Source organism: Rana temporaria, chromosome 2, assembly GCF_905171775.1.
Source record: "Rana temporaria chromosome 2, aRanTem1.1, whole genome shotgun sequence".
Lineage (NCBI taxonomy): Eukaryota > Metazoa > Chordata > Amphibia > Anura > Ranidae > Rana > Rana temporaria.
This window is the reverse complement of record NC_053490.1, coordinates 536,769,308-536,796,514: the sequence shown is the minus strand read 5'-3', so window position 1 is coordinate 536,796,514 and position 27,207 is coordinate 536,769,308. Positions and strand designations below refer to the sequence as shown.

The following is a 27,207-nucleotide window of genomic DNA, read 5'->3' as shown; positions in this document are numbered from 1 at the left end:
GAGACCCCTGTTCTAGAACACCCCCCCCCCTCCACCCTATTGTCATTTCTGAAAATCAATCTTTGTGGAGGATATGATAATATGACAGGGAAGCTGCAGGGGCCCCCTTGAGCTAGGGGGTGGGGTTTGCGATTGTGACCCCTGCAACCCCTTATGCTACGCCCATGAACCGACCTCTAATTTTTAATTTGATGTAAAATTTCTGACAACATTTTTAATGAAAACAAGGATTTTTTAAAATTTTCATAAACACCCAAAACCTTCAGAATCAGTCAAATCAGCTAAAAATTAACGTTCGACCTTTAATGATGAAGCCCAGTAGCACTGCCCTGCCTCCTCCTGCCAGTGTCTCCGAGGGCCCCTCTGGTGGGTCTGCGTATGTCCCATGTCCTGACACCAGGGGGAGTGTATAGCAAATAAAACACTAAAAAACTACAATATCACACCTAAATACTAATAACAGACAATACAGAAGGGACCGACCCGGACTTGTTTTTGGGGTCCCTAGAAATCAAAGCACCTTAATTAGGGATCAATAATGATAAGATGGGACCAGGTCAATGGACCTTTCCCGGGGGGGGGGGGGGGGGGGGGGAGTCAAACGGGTGACATCTTGTTAAATCACTTCTGGCCTTTGGTATATATAACGAACGCGCTCTTCTTTGAAAAAATGGGGATCACTCTGAAACAAAGTAGCACACTGGAAATTCAACCAATCAGATGACAGCAATCCTTTTTTTTATTTTTTCTTGAGCAGGTTACAATAGGAAAGCTCTAATTGGGCCATTGTAGGCAACTCGCTGCTCCACTGTGCTACTCTTAAAGGGTGTCCCCACTCTCTAAAGGGCACCCCCAACACCATAAAATATCTGTAAAAACCCGAACAGGGCAGGATCAGGATGACTCGGGCCGTCTTTAATATGGATTGGACCCTTGGTCTCTCCCAAATCCACTTATCAACTATTTGCGGGCAGTGGGGGCTCAAGAGACAGCTGCGTTGGGCCCAACAACAATGACTAGGCCCGGGGCAGCTGCCCCTTTTGCCCTGTGTTAAAGTCGGCCCCAAAAATCTGCCCTTCGGGGAGACCTACCGAACCCTCCCAGACCCTTGCTTGCGTGGCACCTCTCTTGGTAAACATTCTCTCTTGCTTTGACCGTGACACTCCTTCACCCAGATTGAGGCTGGAGGGGGACTCAGAATCTTCTTGTAGTGAGATAACACAGGAAGGAAAAAAATTGGGGACGCAATAAGGCACTCGGCGATGGCAGAAGAAAAAGAGGGTTGTGCCCCCTGCGGGCAACGCGTAGGCAATGGCCACCATGCTGCTGGTTTAATGGATGAGGGCCCATGTTCACCCTCTGATGGGTAATGGCACAGTTTAAGCCGAGTGCCTTATTGCCTCCCAGATCAAGGGAGGGAGGGGGGGGGGGAGCACGGCTAAGCGATCTCAAAAAGGCGCGGAATGGTAAAGTGATTGGATAGTTTTTGGCGGGGGAAGCCCACTCCCCTCGTGTTATTATTTTTTTTTTTTTTGCACCTATGCCCTACAAAGATTGATTTGTCATCGACAGCTAAAAATCAGATTCTCCTGCCCGTCCCTATAGACTAAGTAATGGAGAGGTGGGCGGCACGGAGCCCTGCCAGCGCAGGGGATCTGCGGCCTCTTCAGATGTCTTTGCTGCCGGCCTGCTTGGATTTCTCAATCGTCTCCTGCGAAGGCAAAGAAGAAACAATCGGTCGGTATACAAAATGTATGTAAGTGTGCCCCTGTGTCTCTAAGTGCACCCCTGTGTCTCTGAGTGCGCCCCTGTGCACCCCATGTCATCTGGTGACTCTCATTGTGCTCCTATGCACCCCCTCCCCCCATGACTCCAGTGCACCCCTGTGTTTTCAAGTGTGATCCTGTGTGCCCCATGTCATCTAGTGACTCTCATTGTGCCCATGTGCACCCCCCATGACTCCAGTGTACCCCTGTGTCTAGGAGAGTACCCTTGTGCAGCCCCTAAACTTTAAGTGCATCCCCAATACCTCCGAGTGACCCACTGTGCAGTGTGCACCCCATGTCAAGTAGTTATTTTATTTGCGCCCCTGTGCACCCCCCATGACTCTAGTGCACCCCTGTGTCTCTAAGTTCACCCCTGTGTCTCTCTGTGAGCCCATGTGCACCCAATGTCATCTACCGACTCTCACTGTGCTCCTGTGATCCCCATGACTCCAGTGCACCCCTGTGTCTCTAAGTGAACCCCTGTGTCTTTGAGTGAGCCTCTGTGCACCCCATGTCATCTACCGACTCTCATGTGACCCCCATGACTTCAGTGCACCCCTGTGTCTCTATGTGAGCCCCTATGCACCCCATGTCATCTACTGACTCTCATTGTGCCCCTGTGAACCCCCCATCACTCCAGTGTTCCCCGGTGTCTCTAGGTGCACCCCTGTGTCTCAATGTAAGCCCCTCTGCACCCGATGTCATCTATTGACTCTCACTGTGCTCCTATGCACCCCCATGACTCTAGTGCACCCCTGTGTCTCTAAGTGCACCCCCTGTGTCTCTAAGTTCACCCCTGTGTCTCTCTGCAAGCCCATGTGCACCCAATGTCATCTACCAACTTCTCACTGTGCTCCTGTGACCCCCATGACTTCAGTGCACCCCTGTGTCTCTGTGTGATCCCCTGTGCACCCCATGTCATCTACTGACTCTCATTGTGCCCCTGTGAACCCCCCCATCACTCCAGTGTGCCCCGGTGTCTCTAAGTGACCCCCTGTGTCTCAATGTAAGCCTCTCTGCACCCAATGTCATCTATTGACTCTCACTGTGCTCCTGTGCACCCCCCATGACTCTAGTGCACCCATGTGTCTCTAAGTGCACCCCTGTGTCTCTAAGTTCACCCCTGTGTCTCTCTGCGAGCCCATGTGCACCCAATGTCATCTACCGACTCTCACTGTGCTCCTGTGACCCCCATGACTCCAGTGCACCCCTGTGTCTCTATGTGAGCCCCCGTGCACCCCATGGCATCTACTGACTCTCATTGTGCCCCTTTGAACCCCCCATCACTCCAGTGTGCCTCGGTGTCTCTAAGTGCACCCCTGTGTCTCTAAGTTCACCCCTGTGTATCTCTGTGAGCCCATATGCACCCAATGTCATCTACCGAACTCTCACTGTGCTCGTGTGACCCCCATGACTCCAGTGCACCCCTGTGTCTCTATGTGAGCCCCTGTGCACCCCATGTCATCTACTGACTCTCATTGTGCCCCTGTGAACCCCCCATCACTCCAGTGTGCTCCGGTGTCTCTAAGTGCACCCCTGTGTCTCAATGTAAGCCCCTCTGCACCCGATGTCATCTATTGACACTCACTGTGCTCCTGTGCACCCCCCCATGACTCTAGTGCACCCCTGTGTCTCTAAGTGCACCCCTGTGTCTCTAAGTTCACCACTGTGTTTCTAAATGCACCCCTGTGTCTCTCTGCGAGCCCATGTGCACCCAATGTCATCTAACGACTTCTCACTGTGCTCCTGTGACCCCCATGACTTCAGTGCACCCCTGTGTCTATGTGAGCCCCCGTGCACCCCATGTAATCTACTGACTCTCATTGTGCTCCTGTGCACTCCCCATGACTCCAGTGCACCCCTGTGTCTCTATGTGAGCCCCCGTGCACCCCATGTCATCTACTGGCTCTCATTGTGCTCCTGTGCACTCCCCATGACTCCAGTGCACCCTTGTGTCTCTATGTGAGCCCCCGTGCACCCCATGTCATCTACTGACTCTCATTGTGCTCCTGCGCACTCCCCATGACTCCAGTGCGCCCCTTTGTTTTCAAGTGAAGCAACGCACAAGTGGCTCAGTGCTCAAGTAACACAATGGTACACATTAGCTTGGCCCCATGCTGCAATGCCTTATCTGTATCCCCATGCCTCCTGTGTCCTCCATGCCTGCCTCCATCCTCTGGGTACTCAGTGTCATCAAGTGTGCCCCTGTAACTCCAGTGCAACCCTGTGCACCCCCTAGACTCCAAGTCTGCCTCTGTGCAATCTTCAAGTGAACCCCTGTGTGCCCCATGTCGTCTAGTGACTCTCACTGTACCCCCCGCGCACCCCTCATGACTTCAGTGTGCCCATGTGTCTCCAAGAGTGCCCCTGTGCAGAAGCAGTGATCTCTCTGCAGAGATCAGACCCACCCCCTGCTGAGTCAAAGCTAGAGCTCTCCAATCAGCAGGGAGTATGAGTTGTGCTGATTGTAGAGCTATAGCACTCCTAAGTGTAAGAAATGCCCACGATTGAGGTGAGTTGTGCCATGCACGAGCGCATTGTGGTGATGGTGGAATCGGCTGCTCTCTCATTGGCTGTACAGAGGACTGTGAGGACGGACGCGTCTCGCTCACCTGGTGCTTTCTAAGTTCATCCACATATCGGCTCATATCTCCCTCTGGGTGGCCGTCTTTGTCTGGAAGGAGATAATGTTTAATTAATGACAGAATATTGTGTGCAATGTCCCTGCAATTCACAAAATGACTTTCCACCTGCTGAAAGTAAAAGTTTACAGCTGACCTTCAGCCTTCCCTCCAGTCTTGCACAGTTGACTGAAACAGCTTCCTCTGATTTCACTGCACACTGTGAGCTTCTCAGAAGCTGTAGAAATTCAGATAGTGACCACCTCCTTTCTTGGTTGGAGGACATCCATCGTCATCTAACCCTTTGCTCCCCAGCCTGACTCTCCCTGGCCGGCCCCATTTCATTCATTGGATTTCAGTTCTTTTTCTTTCAATCCTGGAGGCTCAGCATCACACCCGGGCTTATGCAGACCTCCCAACCGTCCCGGATTTCGTGGGAATGTCCCACGATACGCGTTAAATCCTGCGGTCCCTCCAGCAGTGCTATTGTCCCGCAAATTCGAGGCCCCCCCCCCCGCTCAACAACTTTGATCCGCGGAACCCCCCCCCGCTCAACAACTTTGATCCACGCCCCCCCCGCTCTCAACAACTTTGATCTGCCCCCCCCGCTCAACAGCTTTGATCCGCGGAACCCCCCCCCCGCTCAACAACTTCGTTTGGGGGGTATGCTCATTTGTCCCTCATTCTGAAGTTGAAAAGTTGGAAGGTATGGCTTATGTAGAGTGGCCTGCATGCCAATGTAACTTGCCTAGGAGCCTGGCTCAGTGTTCACGTAATTCTTTTGCAGCACCTTCCTAGTTAGGCCTCTAGCTAGCCAGGGCAGGTAAGGGGCCCTGGGGACCATTGGGCCCCTTACAGGTGTAATGCAAAAAAAAACGGGAGGGGGGCCAGCCAGGCCCCTGGGGACCATCGGGCCCCTTACAGGTGTAATGCAAAAAATAAATAAATAAATAAAAAAATGGGAGGGGGGCCAGCCGGGCCTGTAAGGGGCCCTGGGGACCATCGCCCCCTTACATGTGTAATGCAAAAATTAAATAAATAAATAAATAAATATAAAATGTAATTAAAAAAACGAAAAAAAAAAAAAAAAAAAAGGGGGAGGGGGGCCATCCGAGCCTGTAAGGGGCACTGGGGACCATCGGGCTCCTTACAGGTGTAATGCAAAAATTTTTTAAAAAACCGGGAGGGGGGCCAGCCAGGCCCCATGGGGACCATCGGGCCCCTTACAGGTGTAATACCTGTACCCCCCTGATGGCGGCCCTGCTCACTTGTTGCAGATTTGATTGCTTCCCCCTGCTTTCTGGAGGCTTCTGGAATGTAGAGGGCTAGGTAAGTCAAATAGGAAGCCTGAATATTTACAGTATGTAGTCCCAGCCAATCCCTGGGAGAGGATGCCCAGTAGGTGGCTGGGAGAGTGCTTAAATAGTTTGAGGCCTAGAGCAAGGGGGGGTTCTTGTCAAGAAGGAGGAGATCCCAGCCTGAAGGGCTGCTGCCTGGGCAGTCCAGCTGTACTTCTTCATTGCTCATCAACTAGGTCCCAGCTGTGGTAAGCTGGGGGGCGCTATTCTAATGAACGTTGCTGGAGCTGATTGAGGGATTTATTTTAGGCTGGGTTACCCCGCATCCAATTCACATAACATTTTAAAAATCTATTCGCTTGAATGCATCTGGTGCACTGCATTCACACTCCTAATTTCAGAAGATGGTTATATTATTTTCTATGTTATTCTATTTGTTTCTATTATATTCAAGTCTATTCTGATATTTTATTTTCTACTCTATTTTGTTCTGTTCAACTCTATTATATTCTATTCTTTTCTATTCTGTTATATTCTCAACATTTCTACCCCAGAGGAACCTTTGAAATAATTTTCAGGTCTTGAGGCACCCTTACTAAAACCAATTGATTGGTGGTCAGTGAAAGAAAAAATGCCCCTTACATTTGTGGTCATGTGGAATAAGGCAGCCCTTACAGTGGCCCAGATTCAAAGAGATTTGCCCCTTTTTTTTACGGAGGCACAGGGCAGCGTTTTTGCCCTGCGCCCCCGCAAATTATCTGCGCTGCGCGCGATTCACGGAGCAGTAGCTCCGTAAATTGCATGTGCGCTCTTTAAAATTGCCCTGCGTAAGGGCGCCTAATGTAAATGATCCCGTAGGGGGCGGGAATCATTTAAATTAGGCGCACTTCCACGCCGAGCGTAGAGCGCATGCTCCGTCGGGAAACTTTCCCGACGTGCATTGCGGCAAATGATGTCGCAAGGACATCATTTGCTTCCAAGTGAACGTGAATGGCGTCCAGCGCCATTCACGAATCACTTACGCAAACGACGTAGATTTCAAATATCGCGACGCGGGAACGACGGGTATCCTTTAGCATTGGCTGCCCCTACTATTAGAAGGGGCAGCCTTACGCTAAACACGCCGTACGAAAACAACGTAACTTGCGTACGCAGGGCTCGCGCAACATTGTGAATTGGTGTTAGTATGCAATTTGCATACTATACACTGAGCACAATGGGAGCGCCCCCTAGCGGCCATCGCAAGAATGCAGCCTAAATTATGCGTGGCATAAGAGCCTTATACCACGCAGATTTTAGGCTGCAGTCGGCGTTACGATGTTCCTGAATCAGGAGCATTCGTAACGCCGGCGCAAGTCAGCAATTGCGCTGCGTAACTATGGTTACGCAGGCGCAATTGCTCTCTGAATCTGGGCCAATGGCGGTAAAAATGCAATCCCTATGGATGGCTTAAAAGATTTGTTGGCTTCCTGCAACTGGCTCTACCTACAGAATTGTGAAGACACCTTGAGATAGGGGGCCAATCAGACACAGCTTATGGAACCTCTATCAACCTTTGGAGGGACCCTAGTGTTCCACGGAACCCAGGTTGAGAATGGCTGCTATAGATGACAGGTCCTCATTGAGTGTAGACAGGCTGGTTGTGCGGGAAGTCTGGGCTCACTTACCATCACAGGACATGGCGGTGCACACCCAGTTCCCACAGGCGCATACACAGCGGTTACACTGCACCTGGGTCTCTGCTCCATCTTCGTAGGTCTCATCCTCCAGGGCGCACTCTGTAAGACAACAACAGACATTGACCTACAAAGCCTTTCCACAGTCCCCTCCTAGATCAGGAGCCCTCCTTTAGGTCAAAGTAGAGCAGAATCTCCCCTTGGATCAGATGACCCCCTTAGATTGGAAGACCCCCTTTAGATCAGACCCCCCCCTTCCTTAGATTTGAAGTCCTACTTTAGATCAGGAGCCCCCCTTAGATTTGAAGTTCCCCTTTAGATCCGAGTTTCCCCCCTTAGATTGGAAGTCCTCCTTTATATCCGGAGTCCCCCTTTAGATCAGAGTTTCCCCCTTAGATTTGAAGTCCTACTTTAGATCAGGAGTCCCCCTTTAGATCAGCGTTTTCCCCTTAGATTGGAAGTCCCCCTTTAGATCAGAGTTTCCCCCTTAGATTTGAAGTCCTCCTTTAGATTAGGAGCACCCCTTTAGATCCGAGTTTCCCCCTTAGATTTGAAGTCCTACTTTAGATTAGGAGCCCCCCTTTAGATCCGAGTTTCCCCCTTAGATTTGAAGTCCTACTTTAGATTAGGAGCCCCCCTTTAGATCCGAGTTTCCCCCCTTAGATTGGAAGTCCTCCTTTAGATTAGGAGCCCCCCTTTAGATCCGAGTTTCCCCCCTTAGATTGGAAGTCCTCCTTTAGATCAGGAATCCCCCTTTAGATCCAAGTTCCCCCCCTTAGATTGGAAGTCCTCCTTTAGATCAGGAGTCCCCCTTTAGATCCGAGTTTCCCCCCTTAGATTGGAAGTCCTCCTTTAGATCAGGAGTCCCCTTTAGATCAGAGTTCCCCCCCTTAGATTTGAAGTCCTCCCTTAGATCAGGAGTCCCCCTTTAGATCAGAGTTCCCCCCTTAGATTGGAAGTCCTTCCTTAGATCAGGGGTCCCTCTTTAGGTCAGAGTTTCCCCCCTTATATTGGAAGTCCTCCTTTAGATTAGGAGTCCCCTTTAGATCAAAGTTTTCCCCCTTAAATTTGAAGTCCTCCCTTAGATCAGGAGTCCCCCTTTAGATCAGAGTTCCCCCCCTTAGATTGGAAGTCCTCCCTTAGATCAGGAGTCCCCCTTTAGATCAGAGTTCCCCCCTTAGATTGGAAGTCCTCCTTTAGATTAGGAGTCCCCCTTTAAATCAAAGTTTCCTCTTTAGTTTTGAAGTCCTCCTTTAGATCAGGAGCCCCCCCTTAGATCAAAGTCCCTCTTTAGATCAGAGTCTCCCCTTAGATCAGGAGCCCCCCTTTAGATCAGAGTTCCCCCCTTAGATTGGAAGTCCTCCTTTAGATTAGGAGTCCCCCTTTAAATCAAAGTTTCCTCTTTAGTTTTGAAGTCCTTCTTTAGATCTGAGTTTCCCCTTTAGTTTTGAAGTCCTCCTTTAGATCAAGAGCCCCCCCTTAGATCAAAGTCCCTCTTTAGATCAGAGTCTCCCCTTAGACCTGGAGTCCCCCTTTAGATCAGAGTCCGCCTTACCTTACAGGCGGAAGGCAGAGTCGGGGGGGGGGGGGGGGGCAAAGCAGTTTTGCATAGAGGAGTTTCCGTCCTGCTGTGCGTGATGGGAAAGCATATCATTGGTTCAGGGACGTCTTTAACACAGGGCAAAAGGGGAAGCTGCCCCGGGCCCAGTCATTGTTGTGGGGCCCAAGGCAGCTTCCCAAAAAAGGGCCCAAAAAAAATTATATCCAGGGTCCAATTAATATTAAAGACTGCCCTGGATTGGTTGCTAGGGCACCGACAGTCCTAGCAACCGTTGATGGCAAAAATTATTGTTGCTGGTGGAACCTGTAAAGAAGCCCGCAGGGGAGAAGCGGAGAAGGCAGGCAGCCATTGCTAACAGGAATCCTCCAATGAGTGCAGTGTGTGAGAACACAGTGGGCTCCATCGTCCTCGGGGGGGCCCGTGTGCCTGGCACACACTGCACACATTGACGATATGCCATTAATAGGTACCAACCCAGAAGCCCCCCACAGGTACTGGGATGGCCCCATCAGGCCAAGTCCGTCCACACTTGGCAGGTGCACAGCTTTGGCCATCTGCTCTTTCCTCCTGTATTACTGTAGGGGCATGAAGACCGTAGATGGGCCCCCTTTAACACACCTCCATGAGGTCCTAGTTTGCAGCCCAGGTTGCTTATTGGATGATCTGGCTCAGGTCCCACCCTACTCCAGGTTATGGAGGAGAAGTAGGAAGTCTAGTAACATTATTACATAAAATACCCCAGCTACGTACTTTTCTCCGGAGGGTTGAAGCCGGGGTTCAGGCACTTCAGGAACTCGTTAAAGCTCAATTTCCAGTCTGCATTCTCATCGGACAGTTCAATAAGAGCCTCAACGCACAGACCCCTGAGAGACAACCAAATGGATTAGTACTGGTCCATCAGCTAGAATACTGATGAATAATACAACGCTAAGAAACTAAGCAAAATAAGACACAATCCAATTACAGGTTATAACAGTAAAAACACTCAAATAGATGGATTACAGGGTCCATCCAACAAAAACATTATATTAACTTCTGTCTGGACAGTTTACCTCCCTAAGGCTGGCCATCGATCGATCTCTCATGAACGGGAATGGGTAAAAATTTGCCAATTTTCCGATGAAACGGCTGAATTTTGATCCATGTATGGCCAGATTTAGAGTCCATTCACACTTGTGCGACTTAAAAATTGTGCGATTTCCATTGCGACTTTACCATACGACTTTGATGTGATTTTGGAAAAGTGCGACTTTGTTGCGACTTTGGCTTTGACCAATGTGATCGTTTGGTTGTGCTCCACAAAGTCGCTAAACACGTGCAGAACGGAAAATGTGTTTAAAGCGGAGTTCCACCTAAAAATGGAACTTCCAGTAGTTTGTGTCTCTGCCCCTCCCACAATGGTGAGATTTCCCTGCAGTAGTTTGTGTCTCTGCCCCTCCCACAATGGGGAGATTTCTCTGCAGTAGTTTGTGTCTCTGCCCCTCCCACAATGGGGAGATTTCTCTGCAGTAGTTTGTGTCTCTGCCCCTCCCACAATAGGGAGATTTCCTGCAGTAGTTTGTGTCTCTGCCCCTCCCACAATGGTGAGATTTCCTGCAGTAGTTTGTGTCTCTGCCCCTCCCACAATAGGGAGATTTCCTGCAGTAGTTTGTGTCTCTGCCCCTCCCACAATGGTGAGATTTCCCTGCAGTAGTTTGTGTCTCTGCCCCTCCCACAATGGGGAGATTTCTCTGCAGTAGTTTGTGTCTCTGCCCCTCCCACAATGGTGAGATTTCCTGCAGTAGTTTGTGTCTCTGCCCCTCCCACAATGGTGAGATTTCCTGCAGTAGTTTGTGTCTCTGCCCCTCCCACAATGGTGAGATTTCCTGCAGTAGTTTGTGTCTCTGCCCCTCCCACAATAGGGAGATTTCCTGCAGTAGTTTGTGTCTATGCCCCTCCCACAATGGTGAGATTTCCTGCAGTAGTTTGTGTCTCTGCCCCTCCCACAATAGTGAGATTTCCTGCAGTAGTTTGTGTCTCTGCCCCTCCCACAATGGTGAGATTTCCTGAAGTAGTTTGTGTCTCTCCCCTCCCACAATGGAGAGATTTCCTGCAGTAGTTTGTGTCTATGCCCCTCCCACAATGGTGAGATCTCCTGCAGTAGTTTGTGTCTCTGCCCCTCCCACAATGGTGAGATTTCCTGCAGTAGTTTGTGTCTCTGCCCCTCCCACAATGGTGAGATTTCCTGCAGTAGTTTGTGTCTATGCCCCTCCCACAATGGTGAGATCTCCTGCAGTAGTTTGTGTCTCTGCCCCTCCCACAATGGTGAGATTTCCTGCAGTAGTTTGTGTCTCTGCCCCTCCCACAATGGTGAGATTTCCTGCAGTAGTTTGTGTCTCTGCCCCTCCCACAATGGTGAGATTTCCTGCAGTAGTTTGTGTCTCTGCCCCTCCCACAATGATGAGATCTCCTGCAGTAGTTTGTGTCTCTGCCCCTCCCACAATGGTGAGATTTCCTGCAGTAGTTTGTGTCTCTGCCCCTCCCACAATGGTGAGATTTCCTGCAGTAGTTTGTGTCTCTGCCCCTCCCACAATGGTGAGATTTCCTGCAGTAGTTTGTGTCCCGGCCCCTCACACATTGGAACTTCCGCTTTTCGGAATCCCCCCCCCCCCCCTGTCACATTTGGCACCTTTTAGGGGGGAGGAGGGAGCAGATACCTGTGTAATACAGGTATTTTCTCCCACTTCCGGGCATAGATACCCGTGGGTGGCTCGGGTATCTATGCCACTTCCTTCGCCCCCCTGCTGTCTTCTGGGAGACACACAGGTCCCAGAAGACAGCAAGGACCAGTGAATTTGCACAGCGCGAGTCGCGCATGCGCAGTAGGGAACCCTTAACGTAGATGGCGGCGGCAGCACACGAGAGCCAAGCTATACATCAGCTTCGGGTGCTGACATTGCGGGACACCCTTGACAGGTAAGTGTCCATAAGTCAGCAGATGCAGATTTCGTAAATATTGGCGGATCTCCGCTTAAGAATTTTCAGAACAATTTGAATCGCTCAAAAATTGATTGTCCGATTTGAATTCTGTACTGGCTGTTAAGAAGGGGGCAGGGAAGCCGGCCGCCGGCTGTCAGCGGGTTTCTTCACTGGCAGCTGAATGTAAACAAAAATGGCAGCAATGAAAAATAATAAAAAAAATTGTGCGGGGTCCCTCCCTGCATACCAAACCCTTAGGGTCTGGTATAAATTTGAAGAGGAACGCCAATGCCAAAATAAAAAAATACCAGCTTTCTTATCTGAGCATGCAGCCCATCCTGCTGTGCATGCTGGGAAAGCATGTCATTCGTTCAGGGCCGTCTTTAACACAGGGCAAAAGGGGCTGCTGCCCCGGGCCCAGTCATTGTTGTGGGGCCCACTTTTAATTTCTAACGAATTAAAAATGTTCAGAACAATTCGAATCGCACGAAAATTGATTGACCAATTTTAATTCTGTACTGGTTGTTAAGAAGGGGGCTGGGAAGCCAGCCGCCACGTCCCGATGATTCCATAGCTGTCAGCGAGTTTCTCCCCTGGCTGAATGTAAACAAAAATGCCGGCAATGCTCGTCCCCCCTTTCCTGACCTGCCAGGCTGTATGACTGGATAAGGGTCTGGTATGGATTCTAGGGGAGGGCCCCGCGCCTTTTTATTTTTCGAAAATCCAGAAATCCGAAAGTAAGAATGAATATTCAAAGGAACATAAAATACAAAAATAAGAAACGAAAATACAAAAATTTGAAATCCGAGAGTCTGAAATAACGAACTAATAATAACTTAACTATTACTAACTATGGGCCAGATTCAGAGAGAACTGCGGCAGCATAACATATCGTCTTTAAGTTACACCGCCGCAAGTTTTCCTCGTAAGGGCTTGATTCACAAAGCACTTGAGTATAAACTTGCGGCGGAGTAACGTAAAGACGTCCGGCGCAAGCCCGCCTAATTCAAATGGGGCGTGTACCATTTAAATTAGGCGCGTTCCCGCGCCGAACGTTCTGCGCATGCTCCGTTAGGAAATTTCCCGACGTGCATTGCGTGAAATTACGGCGCCCCGACGTGTTTTTTGAATGGCGACGTGCGTAACGTACTTTCGTGTTCCCAGACGTCTTACGCAAATAAAAAATTGAAATTCAACCCGGGAACGATGGCCATACTTTAACATGGCTCGTCTAAAGTTAAGCCATGAAAAAGCAGGCCTAACTTTGCGACGGGAAAAACCGACTAGCGACGACGTAACGAACGCGCGTACATTCGTGGATCGCCGTAAAAGCTAATTTGCATACCCGACGCTGGAAAACGACGCGAACTCCACCCAGCGGCGGCCGAAGTATTGCATCCTAAGATCCGACAGTGTAAGTCAATTACACCTGTCGGATCTTAGGGCTATCTGTGCGTAACTGATTCTATGAATCAGCCGCATAGATACTCTCAGAGATACGACGGCGTATCAGGAGATACGCCGTCGTATCTCTTTTGTGAATCTGGCCCTATTAAATTATAGTGATTGGAATTTCCTTTCAAATTTGGTTGTTAGTGAATGTAACGAATACGAATTTATCCGAAGTTACGAATTATCCTAAATAACGAATGCATCTAAACAAATGGAACGGAACAATTTGCTTCTGGTAGATTGCAATAAGTTTCTATCTGTATCAGATTCTCACTTCAGAATCTTGTTGGTCTCCTGGTCCTGGTAGGTGGTGATGTTAATGGCGGTCTGGTTCAGTTCCAGGAACTTCAGGAATTCGGTAGAGTCCAGGCGGGAGTCACCATCGTCGTAGTTCTGTAATATCAGAGAAATTTGATGTTATTCCAAGGTTCCCTCAGAAAAGATGTCGGCCTTACATTCGCAGATCGCAGTGTACAAATACAAATAGTCTTGCTGGGGAGATTTCCCCTGACTTCCTGTTCAAGAGATACAATAGGAAGTCAGAGGAAATCTGTCTGAAGTTAGCGCTGAACTCTTACCCTTGCGGTAGGGCCCCCAGACATACCGCAAGGGGTAAATGCTTGTTTTTCTCAAAGGGGCAACACAAAAGGCCCTAGCTGCTGCATGACTTGTCCCTTGAAGCAGGTCTGGCCCAAGACATTGTGCTACCTGGGTCCAAGAATGAATTGCCCCCCCCCCCAAAAAAAAATCACGCCCATCAAAAGGCCCCCACATCCATTATTTCATATCATGATAATTCAAATGAAATTTATCAGGAAGTCAGATTTACATGCAACAGCACCTTGTCTATATGCAAAACTATATGTGGGCTAGGGTAGTATATAGACAGGCTAGGGCAGTATATAGACATGCTAGGGTAGTAGATAGACAGGCTAGGGTAGTATAAGAGCAGGCTAGGGTAGTATATGGACAGGCTAGGGCAGTATATAGACATGCTAGGGTAGTAGATAGACAGGCTAGGGTAGTATAAGAGCAGGCTAGGGTAGTATATGGACAGGCTAGGGCAGTATATAGACAAGCTAGGGCAGTATATAGACAGGTTAAGGCAGTATAAGGGCAGGCTAGGGTAGTATATAGAGAGGATAGGGTAGTATATGGAAAGGCTAGGGTAGTATATGGACAGGCTAGGGTAGTATATGGACAGGCTAGGGTAGTATATGGACAGGCTAGGGCAGTATAGGAGCAGGCTGGGGTAGTATATCGGCAGGCTAGGATAGTATTTGGACAGGCTAGGGCAGTATATATAGACATGCTAGGGCAGTACATGGACATGCTAGGGCAGTATATAGACAAGCTAGAGTAGTATATTGACAGGCTACAGAAGTATATAGACAAGCTAGGGTAGTATATGGACAGGCTAAGGCAGTATAGGGGCAGGCTAGGGTAGTATATAGAGAGGCTATGGTAGTATATGGACAGGCTAGGGTAGTATATGCACAGGCTAGGGTATTATATGGACAGGCTAGAGTATTATATGGACAGGCTAGAGCAGTATATGGACAGGCTAGAGCAATATGGGGCACACTACTGGGGTAGTATATAGAAAGGCTAGGGTAGTATATGGACAGGCTAGAGTAGTATATGCACAGGCTAGGGTATTATATGGACAGGCTAGAATATTATATGGACAGGCTAGAGCAGTATATGGACAGGCTAGAGCAGTATATGGACAGGCTAGAGCAGTATATGGACAGGCTAGGGCAGTATGGGGCACACTACTGGGGTAGTATATAGAGAGGCTAGGGTAGTATATGGACAGGCTAGAGCAGTATATGGACAGGCTAGGGTAGTATATGGACAGGCTAGGGTAGTATATGGACAGGCTAGGGTAGTATATTGACAGGCTAGAGTAGTATATGGACAGGCTAGAGCAGTATATGGAAAAGCTAGGGTAGTATATGGACAGGCTAGGGCAATATGGGGCACACTACTGGGGTAGTTTATAGAAAGGCTAGGGTAGTATATGGACAGGCTAGAGTAGTATATGCACAGGCTAATGCAGTATAGGGGCAGGCTAGGGTAGTATATAGAGAGGCTAGGGTAGTATATGGACAGGCTAGGGTAGTATATGGACAGGCTAGGGTATTATATGGACAGGCTAGAGCAGTATATGGACAGGCTAGAGCAGTATATGGACAGGCTAGAGCAGTATATGGACAGGCTAGGGCAGTATGGGGCACACTACTGGGGTAGTATATAGAGAGGGTAGTATATGGACAGGCTAGAGCAGTATATGGACAAGCTAGGGTAGTATATGGACAGGCTAGAGCAGTATATGGACAAGCTAGGGTAGTATATTGACAAGCTAGGGTAGTATATGGACAGGCTAAGGCAGTATAGGGGCAGGCTAGGGTAGTATATGGACAGGCTAGGGTAGTATATGGGCAGGCTAGGGTAGTATATGGGCAGGCTAGGGTAGTATATGGACAGGCTAGAGTCGTATATATGGACAGGCTAGAGCAGTATATGGACAAGCTAGGGTAGTATATTGACAAGCTAGGGTAGTATATGGACAGGCTAGGGCAGTATAGGGGCAGGCTGGGGTAGTATATAAAGAGGCTAGGGTAGTATAGGGGCAGGCGGAGCGACGTGGGGGGCAGTTGTCATCATGACATACAAAACTGCTGGAAAAAAAAATGTTGATCATCATGGGTAAATAGAAGAGAAGGAGAGGCGGCTGTGGTTCAGTTTGCTGCCCCTCTCAAAGTGCTGCCTGGGTCCAATGGACCCACTGGGACCCATGGTATGGCTGGCCCTGCCTTAAAGGCCCTTTTCACCGGTTGCAGGCATGCTGGTGTCATGGCCTACAATAAAGGACAAGTAGCCTTGCATTTGTAAGTGAGGATGCCAAGGGCCTGTCCACAACCTCGAGGGTCGGTTGGTAGAGGAGACAGGCGGCTCTCCTCTGCCAACAAGGGATAAGTTAAGTAAAACTGTTGTTCTTGTTCCCCCTAAATAAGCACTTAACCCTTGCAGTCCAGGGAAAAGCCCCGCTACGTGGGTAACATTTGATTTTACTGAGAGTTCAGCTTGAAAGGAAATCCCCCTATTGGACATTTGTCACCAAATCAGGTGTCCCCTTAGGAAAATTTCCAATCACTTCCTGTCTAGGAGGCACAACAGGAAGTGAAAAGGAATATCTCCAAAGTGAGCTGATATCCAGTCCAGTTGTCATCAGAACAGGTGTCCCCAGTAGAAGATTACCTTCTATTTCTGAATTGGTGACAACTGTGACATCACACTTCTCCACTCCTATCTCCAAAACCAAATGAACAATTTTAGATATGCAGCTTTTTTTCCGAGAAGCCGCCAAAAAACAATCTAGTTTTCGAAATAATGCAAACACAATTCTGGGGAATATTTTCTCCAGGAAGTGAACAGTTCTAACTCGTCTGGTAGTCTACTAGTTAGACTCATTCAGAGTTCTCACAGGCCCCGAGGACTACACATATCTCCGGGCAGATGCATCCTGCTCTGTTCCCAAGCGCTGGTTGCCATAGTGATGGAATGTGATCTCCAGCACCACAAATAAAAAGGCTTTATCTACCGCTAGGCCTCAGCCTGTAACCCTTTCAGGTCCAGGAGGCCTGATATAAGATCAACGGCCCAATATACAGGAATAGGCCTCATATAAGAGCCCAGGACCAATAAACAGGAATAGGCCTCAAATGAGAGCCTGTGCCCAATAACTGGAATAGGCCTCAAAAAAGTGAGGAGGCCCAATAAACAAGGAATAGGCCTCATATAAGAGCCCAGGACCAATAAACAGGAATAGGCCTCAAATGAGAGCCTGTGCCCAATAACTGGAATAGGCCTCAAAAAAGTGAGGAGGCCCAATAAACAGGAATAGGCCTCATATAAGAGCCCAGGACCAATGACAGGAATTCAAATGAGAGCCTGTGCCCAACAACTGGAATAGGCCTCAAATAAGTGAGGAGGCCCAATAACAGGAATAGACTTTATATAAGAGCATGGGCCACAAAAACAGGGATAGGCCTCAAATGAGAGCCCAGGACCAATAAACAGGAATAGACTTCATATAAGGTCCCCCATGTACACGGGACGCTGCTAAACGTACGTTCAATGGCAGCTGGACGCTTTTTTCAACTGCCCCTGAACTCATTCAATGTTAACCTATGTGACCATGCACACAGTCTCGCTTATTGCCGTCTTTAGGCAGTTGCGTTTAACAGCGTTTCTTTGAAAGCAAAAAAAAATGGGTTCAGACGCAGAAGATTTCCACGTTTCAGACCCCAAAACGCGTCTGGCCCACGTTTAGAAGCGTTTTGTTTATCGGCGTTGCTTCTAAACGCAAATGCGGCAAAACGCACCAAAATGTTTAACGGCATGTAAATTTACGTTTTTAAACGTGGGTCACATGATCTGTCAAGTTTAAGGAGCAGTTGTAAAAACATCCCATGTACATGTAGGTAGATTCACAAAGAGTTAGGCCGGCTTATCAGTAGATAAGCCGACCTAACTCCGAATCTACGCCGCCGCATGTTTAAGCGTATGCTCAAACAGAGATACGCTTAAACAAAGCTAAGATAGGACGGCTTGCGCCGTTCTATCTTAGCTTGCAATTTTTCAGATGGCCGCTAGGTGGCGCTTCCATTGCGGCCGGCGTAGATTATGTAAATGAGTTTGTACGCCGATTCCCGAACGTACGCCAGCCCGCCGCAGTCGAATTACGTTGTTTCCGTAAGGCCTTAGGCGGCCTAAAGTTATTCCACCTATGAGGTGGAATAACAATGTTAAAGTATGGCCGCCGTTTCCGCCGCGAGGTTCGAATTTTTTACGTCGTTTGCGTAAGTCGTCCGCGAATCGGGAGTTACGTCGTTTACGTCCACGTCAAAATCAATAGGCCCGTACGGCGTACTTAGCCGCAATGCGCCTTGGAAAATGTAGGCGCCCGGCGCATGCGCAGTAGCAAAAAACATGAGGTCAAGCCTCATTTCCATACAAAACGCCCCCCTCCAACCAATTTGAATTAGGCGCCCTTACGCCCGCTCGTTTTAGGCTACGCCGCCGTAGATTAGCAGGTAAGTTGATTTAGAATCATTACTAGCCTAGCTAATTTACGGCGGCGTAGCCTAAAAAGGCTAAGCTACGCCGCCGCAAGTTTAATCCTATCTACCTGAATCTACCTAATGGAGCCTAAGAGTCCAGGACCAATAAACAGGAATAGGCCTCATATAAGAGACGATGCCCAATAACACAAATTAGCCTCATATAAGAGACGAGGCCCAATAACAGGAATATGCCTCATATAAGAGACGAGGCCCAATAACAGGAATATGCCTCATATAAGAGACGAGGCTCAATAACAAGAATAGGCCTCATATAAGAGACGAGGCCCAATAACAGGAATAGGCCTCATATAAGAGACAAGGCCCAATAACAGGAATAGGCCTCATGTAAGAGACAAGGCCCAATAACAGGAATAGGCCTCATATAAGAGACCCAAGGCTCAATAACAGGAATAGGCCTCATGTAAGAGACGAGGCCCAATAACAGGAATAGGCCTCATGTAAGAGACGAGGCCCAATAACAGGAATAGGCCTCATATAAGAGATGAGGCCCAATAACAGGAATAGGCCTCATATAAGAGATGAGGCCCAATAACAGGAATAGGCCTCATATAAGAGACAAGGCCCAATAACAGGAATAGGCCTCATATAAGAGACGAGGCCCAATAACAGGAATAGGCCTCATATAAGAGACAAGGCCCAATAACAGGAATAGGCCTCATATAAGAGACAAGGCCCAATAACAGGAATAGGCTTCATATAAGAGACGAGGCCCAATAACAGGAATAGGCCTCATATAAGAGACGAAGCCTAATAACAGGAATAGGCCTCATATAAGAGACAAGGCCCAATAACAGGAATAGGCCTCATATAAGAGACGAGGCCCAATAACAGGAATAGGCCTCATATAAGAGACAAGGCCCAATAACAGGAATAGGCTTCATATAAGAGACGAGGCCCAATAACAGGAATAGGCTTCATATAAGAGACAAGGCCCAATAACAGGAATAGGCCTCATATAAGAGACGAGGCCCAATAACACGAATAGGCCTCATATAAGAGACGAGGCCCAATAACAGGAATAGGCCCCATATAAGAGACGAGGCCCAATAACAGGAATAGGCTTCATATAAGAGACGAGGACCAATAACACGAATTAGCCTCATATAAGAGACGAGGCCCAATAACAGGAATAGGCCTCATATAAGAGACAAGGCCCGATAACAGGAATAGGCTTCATATAAGAGACAAGGCCGAAAAACAGGAATAGGCCTCATATAAGAGACGAGGCCCAATAACAGGAATAGGCCTCATATAAGAGACGAGGCCCAATAACAGGAATAGGCCTCATATAAGAGACAAGGCCCAATAACAGGAATAGGTTCATATAAAAGACGAGGCCCAATAACATGAATAGGCCTCATATAAGAGACGAGGCCCAATAACAGGAATAGGCCTCATATAAGAGACAAGGCCGAATGACAGGAATAGGCCTCATATAAGAGTCGAGGCCCAATAACATGAATAGGCCTCATATAAGAGACGAGGCCCAATAAAAGGAATAGGCTTCATATAAGAGACGAGGCCCAATTTCTTTTTTATTCTCTCTCTTTTTTTTTTAGAGCAACCATTGTACAGCATTGCACATTTCAGAATTGTCTATGCTGGATGTTCACTTGCCCGACGGCTGTAAATGGCCTTGACTATGTGACATAAACTTACTAGTTACCATGACAATGCCGAGCGCAGCCGCTGGAATTTATTCCTCACTACAGAAAAGAAAAAACGCCAATCCTGCGGTGACCGCGGTAAATCAATTTTCAAGAATTACATAATAAATCTGCTGATGTGTAATTAGACTTCCCTCGTATAGAGGGGCCGAGGATAAGAGTCACCATTAATCATATGATTAGGGCCCCTTCACACTCGTCCATCTCCTCGCAGAATACTACAAAAAAACGCATGACAGGCAGAAATCCCGGTCACTCCCGTGAGCTGAGGTGATAGAAATTAGGATAGGAAGCTTTCTTCTCTGTTAAGGGGCATAAAACGGACACATTGCCACCAATGGCAGACGTCTCACCACATCCGCATAATGGAAATCTCCATCCTGGATGTTTCCCCTTCTCTTTGTATAATGAATAAACAAAGCACAGTGTAAAAATCACACAATAATGAATATACATCCATTTTTTTATTCTTTCTGTGCTGCTGCTAGGGAGATTTTCCCTCACTTCCTGTCCTGGGGACAATCTTTTCATCAGACAGGAAGTGAAGGAATGTCTCATCAGGGAGGAAGTGAAGGAATGTCTTATCAGACAGGAAGTGAAGGAATGTCTCATCAGACAGGAAGTGAAGGAATCTCTCATCAGACAGGAAGTGAAGGAATCTCTCATCAGAGAGGAAGTGAAGGAATGTCTCATCAGACAGGAAGTGAAGGAATCTCTCATCAGAGAGGAAGTGAAGGAATCTCTCATCAGACAGGAAGTGAAGGAATGTCTCAGACAGGAAGTAAAGGAATGTCTCATCAGAGAGGAAGTAAAGGAATGTCTCATCAGAGAGGAAGTGAAGGAACCTCTCATCAGACAGGAAGTGAAGGAATGTCTCAGACAGGAAGTAAAGGAATGTCTAATCAGAGAGGAAGTAAAGGAATGTCTCATCAGACAGGAAGTGAAGGAATGCCTCATCAAGAAGGAAGTGAAGGAATATCTCATCAGAGAGGAAGTGAAGGAATGTCTCATCAGGCAGGAAGTGAAGGAATCTCATCAAGAAGGAAGTGAAGGAATGTCTCAGACAGGAAGTGAAGGAATCTCATCAGACAGGAAGTGAAGGAATGTCTCATCAGACAGGAAGTGAATGAATCTCTTATCAGAGCGGAAGTGAAGGAATCTCTCATCAGACAGGAAGTTAAGAAATCTCTCATCAGAGAGGAAGTGAAGGAATCTCTCATTAGACAGGAAGTGAAGAAATGTCTCATCAGAGAGGAAGTGAAGGAATCTCTCATTAGACAGGAAGTGTATAAATCTCTTATCAGAGAGGAAGTGAAGGAATCTCATCAGACAGGAAGTGAAGGAATGTCTCATCAGAGAGGAAGTGAAGAAATCTCTCATCAGACAGAAAGTGTATAAATCTCTTATCAGAGAGGAAGTGAAGGAATCTCATCAGACAGGAAGTGAAGGAATGTCTCATCAGAGAGGAAGTGAAGAAATCTCTCATCAGACAGGAAGTGTATAAATCTCTTATCAGACAGGAAGTGAAGAAATCTCTCATTAGAGGAAGTGAAGGAATCTCTCATTAGACAGGAAGTGAAGAAATCTCTCATCAGACAGGAAGTGAAAAAATCTCTTATCAGAGAGGAAGTGAAGGAATCTCTCATCAGAGAGGAAGTGAAGGAATCTCTCATCAGAGAGGAAGTGAAGGAAACTTTCCAATGAAGCCTCCGATGGCAGAAAAACTTGTCAGTTCTAATCCTCCCCACTCTATCCTAAACTAGAAAAAAGTGCTAAGATTACAGGGAGGGTTGGTGTTAGGATTACAGGAAAGGTTAGTGTTAGGGTTTTAGAAAGGATTAGGGTTACATGGAGGGTTAGTTTTAGGGTTATAGGTAGGGTTAGTGTTGGGGTTACAGAAAATGTTAGTGTTAGGAGCTCAGGGAGGGTTAGTGTTGGGGTTACAGGGAGGGTTAGTGTTGGGATTACAGGGAGGTTAGGGTTACAGGGAGGGTTAGTGTTAGGGTTACAGGGAGGGTTAGTGTTAGGGTTACAGGCAGGGTTAGTGTTAGGGTTACAGGGAGGGTTAGTGTTAGGGTTACAGGGAGGGTTAGTGTTAGGGTTACAGGGAGGGTTAGTGTTAGGATTATAGGGAGGATTAGTGTTGGGGTTACAGGGAGGATTAGTGTTGGGGTTACAGGGAGGATTAGTGTTGGGGTTACAGGGAGGATTAGTGTTGGGGTTACAGGGAGGGTTAGTGTTAGGGTTACAGGGAAGATTAGTGTTAGTGTTACAGATGGGTTAGTGTTAGGGTTACAGGGGGGGTCAGGCCCCATACACACGAGAGGATTTATCCGCAGATACGGTCCAGCGGACCGTATCCGCGGATAAATCCTCTCGAGGATTTCAGAAGATTTCTATGCGATGGCGTGTACACACCATCGCATTGAAATCCGCGCTGAAATCCTCTGGCGATGACGTGCCGTCGCCGCTATTATGACGCGGCGACGGGCGCGACGCTGTCATATAAGGAATTCCACGCATGCGTCAAATCATTACGACGCGTGCGGGGAATCCCTTTGGACGGATGGATCCGGTAAGTCTGTACAGACGAGCGGATCCATCCGTTGGAATGGATTCCAGCAGATGGATTTGTTGTGCATGTCAGCAAATATCCGATCTGCTGGAATCCATCCCAGAGGAGATTTATCCGCGGAAACAGATCCGCTGGCGTGTACACACCATAGAATCTATCCGCAGAAACCCATTTGCTGGGATTTATCTGCAGATGGATTCTATCGTGTGTATGGGGCCTTAGTGTTAGGGTTACAGGCAGGGTTAGTGTTAGGGTTACAGGGAGGGTTAGTGTTAGGAATGCAGGGAGGGTTAGTGTTAGGGTTACAGGAAAGGTTAGTGTTAGGGTTACAGGGAGGGTTAGTGTTAGGATTACAGGGAGGGTTAGTGTTAGGGTTACAGGGAGGGTTAGTGTTAGGGTTACAGGGAGGGTTAGGATTACATGGAGGGTTAGTGTTAGGGTTACAGGGAGGGTTAGTGTTAGGGTTACAGGGAGGGTTAGGATTACAGGGAGGGTTAGTGTTAGGGTTACAGGGAGGGTTAGGGTTATGGGGAGGGATGATATTAGGCCCTAAGAGCTAGCACTCTAAATCAGAAGCACAGGTGACTTGCCTTGAAGTATCTGTTGAGGATTTCGCTGTAGTTGCTGCCCTTGGAGAACCAGCCGTCGGGGATGATCTCGGCCTCCAGCCATTGGATGATGCGTCGGCGCAGCTCATCGCGATCGGTCTGGTAACACACAACTGTGCAGAGATAGAGAATAAAGAGTTATTATGATCCACATTCTTTATATATATGGGGGGGGGGGGGGGATAATCATATCATTGGGATGTTCTCTAGAATAATACAATGATGGTTACCTGGGGTGGCAGCCGGGGCCTCTGATGTCTTCTCTGAAAGAAACAGACAACATAAATGTTAATAAACAGAAGGATGAGCTCATCAGCTTGCTGCTTCTCCTTCACTGACCAATCACAGCCCGGGGGAAAGGGACAGGGACCTGTGCAGAGAGTGTGGCAGAGCTGTGCAAATCTCAGGACAGGATGGACAGACACAACGGCTCCCATATTTATCCCTCACCTTTGCAGTGACCGTCATGGTCCACCTGGATCTTGGAGCCGGTGAGGCAGGCGTCGCGGTGGAGCTCGCAGTGGTTCAGGTAAGTTTTGCCGTTGCTGCCGCAGACGGGTCTTTTGTGAGACTTACATTTCTGGAGGAAGGGCGAGAAGAAAGCAAGAGCTGCAATCAGAGGGACATCTACCAAATCCACACACACCCCACCGGGGGCCAAGAATCATTCCCAGAATTACCCCCCCCCCTCCAATGATCAGCCTTACAGGAGACATTGAAATACATTCACGTTTTTTAACCGTAACATGGCAAAATGTGGCAAATTTCAAGGGGTACGAATACTTTTTCAAGACACTGTTAGTGCCCGGTGCGATTGGATAGAAATCGATCGAATTTATTGTCGTCGTCTCACCTCAATACACAGACAGGTGGGGTCTCCCTTCTCCGTCACGGCGCACTCCCGGCCGGCTCCACAGAACACATTGGCGCAAACCTTGGATTTGCTCTTCGGCTCTTCCTGATGGCAGAAGAAAAACAGAGACGGTGAGACTCTCCGGTATATGTCAGAGCTACAGTGTATACAAGTATAATAATAGTAATAATCTGTGAGGGAGGGGACATTAGAGTGTAAGCTCTTGTGGTGCGGAGACCGACGTGACTGTACAGCACTGCAGTATATGTCATAGCTATATAAATGTATAATAGTGAGTGACTGTGGGGGGGACATTTAGGGGCAGATCCTCAAAGATCTGCACCGGCGCAGCGTATCTGAGATACGCTACGCCGCCGTAACTTACCTGGCTTTGGTTTGAATCCAGAAAGAATTTGCGCCGTAAGTTACGGCGGCGTAGTGTATTTCTCGCGGCGTAAGGGCGCGGAATTCAAATGCGGCGAGTAGGGGGCGTGTTTCATTTAAATGAAGCGTGTCCCCGTGCCGAACGAACTGCGCATGCCCTGTACGTCCAAACTCCCAGGGTGCATTGCTCCAAACGACGTCGCAAGGACGTCATTGTTTTCATCGTGAAAAGCCCCATTCTCGGACGACTTACGCAAACGACGTAAAATTTTCAAAATTGTATGCGGGAACGACGGCCATACTTAACATTGAGTACACCACCAGATAGCAGCTTTAACTATACGCCGGAAAAAGCCAAACGGAAACGACGTAAAAGAATGCGACGGCCGTTCGTGCGTTCGTGGATTGTCGGAAAAAGCTAATTTGCATACTCAACGCGGATTACGACATGAACGCCACCCAGCGGCCGCCGGAAAATTGCATCTTAGATCCAACGGCGTACTAAGGCGCACGCCTGTCGGATCTAACACAGATGCCGTCGTATCTTGTTTGGTGGATACCAAAACAAAGATACGATGCGCAAAATTTGAAATTACGCAGCGTATCAACAGATATGCCGCCGTAATTTCTTTGAGGATCTGCCCCTTAGAGCGTAAGCTCCTTTGGTACAGAGATTGACGTGACTGGCTCAGTGTTCTCTGTACAGCGCTGCGGTATATGTCAGAGTTATATAAATGTATAATAATAATAGAGTGTGACTGTGGGGGGAGGGGACATTAGAGTGTAAGCTCCTCTGGTACAGAGACTGATGTGACTGGCTCAGTGTTCTCTGTACAGCGCTGCGGTATATGTCAGAGTTATATAAATGTATAATAATAATAGAGTGTGACTGTGGGGGGAGGGGACATTAGAGTGTAAGCTCCTCTGGTACAGAGACTGATGTGACTGGCTCAGTGATCTCTGTACAGCGCCGTGGTATATGTCACAGCTATATAAATGTATAATAATAATAATAGTGTGTGACTGTGGGGGGACATTAGAGTGTAAGCTCCTCTGGTACAGAGACTGATGTGACTGTGGGGGGGGGGGCATTAGAATGTAAGCTCCTCTGGTACAGAGACTGATGTGACTGTGGGGGGGGGGGGGGGCATTAAAATGTAAGCTCCTCTGTACAGAGACTGATGTGACTGTGGGGGGGGGGACATTAGAGTGTAAGCTCCTCTGGTACAGAGACTGATGTGACTGGCTCAGTGATCTCTGTACAGCCACCCTGACAGGTTCTCTTTAAGCCTTCAGGCTGAGTGATTCAGCAGGACTCGCAGTGATAAGTTATCTGCAGGTTTATAGCTCTGCCAATAACACGCTCTGATATATTTGGCTATATGGACTGCACACCATGTTCTGCCATCTGTGTCGGTTCTCGGAAATTCCTGCGGATAGCGTATCAGTATCTGACGGAACACTTTCCCAGGTAATGGGCAATTATTGAGATATCAGACTTCTGCAAGATTAACTGAGACAGCGTTGTGGTACTGGAGGTGGCCAGCATGTGGCAGCACTGAGCTACTGAAAAGAAAACCTCTGCCTGTATAGGGAGGGGGATGTGTGACCTCATCGAAATTTAGGGAAAAAAAACTTTTTTGAAGCTCAGGGAAAAGCAACGCAAGATATTTTAGCTGCGCTCTTACTGCCGTTATATATACTCTACAATAAAACCTTGGATTGCGAGGATAATTCGCTCCAGAAGCATGCTTGTAATCCAAAGCACTTGTATATCAAAGCAAATTTTCCCATAGGAAATAATGGAAACTCAGATGATTCGTTCCACAACCATTTATTCATAAATCCTTCAGTCCATATAAAAAGATTATAGCGATGTGATTTGGTTGTGTGACCATAAAATGTCCTTCCACAAATGGAAGCCTCCCCAAGGGGATTAGAAACAAAATCCAGCAGGAGCTCCAAAGTATAAAAGAGAAGAGAGGCGCCTCTAAGTGTAGCAATATGTTGCTAAATGTTGTCCCTTCATTAAATGCAACCATATTGCTACACTTAGGCCCCATACTCACGAGCAAACATGTCTGCTGAAACTGGTCCGCAGGCCAGTTTCAGCAGACATGTTTGGTCGTGTGTGGGCGCGAGCGGGCCGAATTCCAGCAAACATTTGCCCGCCGGGCCTTTTCCCAGCGGACAAATATTCCTGGACTTGTTTTAAAACAGTCCGCTGGAATCCTGCCCGCTCGGACATGTACGGTCGTCAGTACAGACCTACCGTACATGTCCAGGCGCCCGCCGTCCCTCGCATGCGTCGAATGACTTCGACGCATGCGTGGAAGCATTTTAAAGGCGGGCAGCCCACGTCGCCGCGTCATTGTCGCGGCGACACCGCGTCATCGACGCGGCGACACCGCGGACACGCCCCGCGTATTGGTTACGCGCGGACTTCTGTACGATGGTGTGTACAACCATCGTACAGAAGCCCTCTGGCAGACATGTATGGTGAAAACGGTCCGACGGACCGCTTTCACCATACATGTTTGGTCGTGAGTACCCGGCCTTAGAGGCGCCTCTCTTCTCTTTTATACTTTATAGTTGTGACATGACGCTGCTCTTATATCAAGACATCGCTTGTATA

General features: G+C 48.1%; 1 protein-coding gene across 1 annotated transcript in view; it reads right to left on the bottom strand.

The window, feature by feature from the left end:
- Positions 1–240: 240 nt before the first annotated feature.
- The window catches only part of FSTL1 (follistatin like 1), a 65,435-nt gene continuing 38,468 nt past the window's right edge, over positions 241–27,207 (bottom strand). Inside the window, exons 3-11 of the mRNA XM_040339202.1 lie at positions 24,189–24,293; positions 23,786–23,915; positions 23,566–23,598; positions 23,318–23,448; positions 13,607–13,725; positions 9,673–9,785; positions 7,353–7,463; positions 4,379–4,440; positions 241–1,711 (exon numbers count right to left, since the gene is read on the bottom strand). Coding sequence (XP_040195136.1) covers positions 1,667–1,711; positions 4,379–4,440; positions 7,353–7,463; positions 9,673–9,785; positions 13,607–13,725; positions 23,318–23,448; positions 23,566–23,598; positions 23,786–23,915; positions 24,189–24,293 — 849 coding nt within the window. The 3' untranslated portion in view covers positions 241–1,666. The remainder of the gene's footprint in view (positions 1,712–4,378; positions 4,441–7,352; positions 7,464–9,672; positions 9,786–13,606; positions 13,726–23,317; positions 23,449–23,565; positions 23,599–23,785; positions 23,916–24,188; positions 24,294–27,207) is intronic.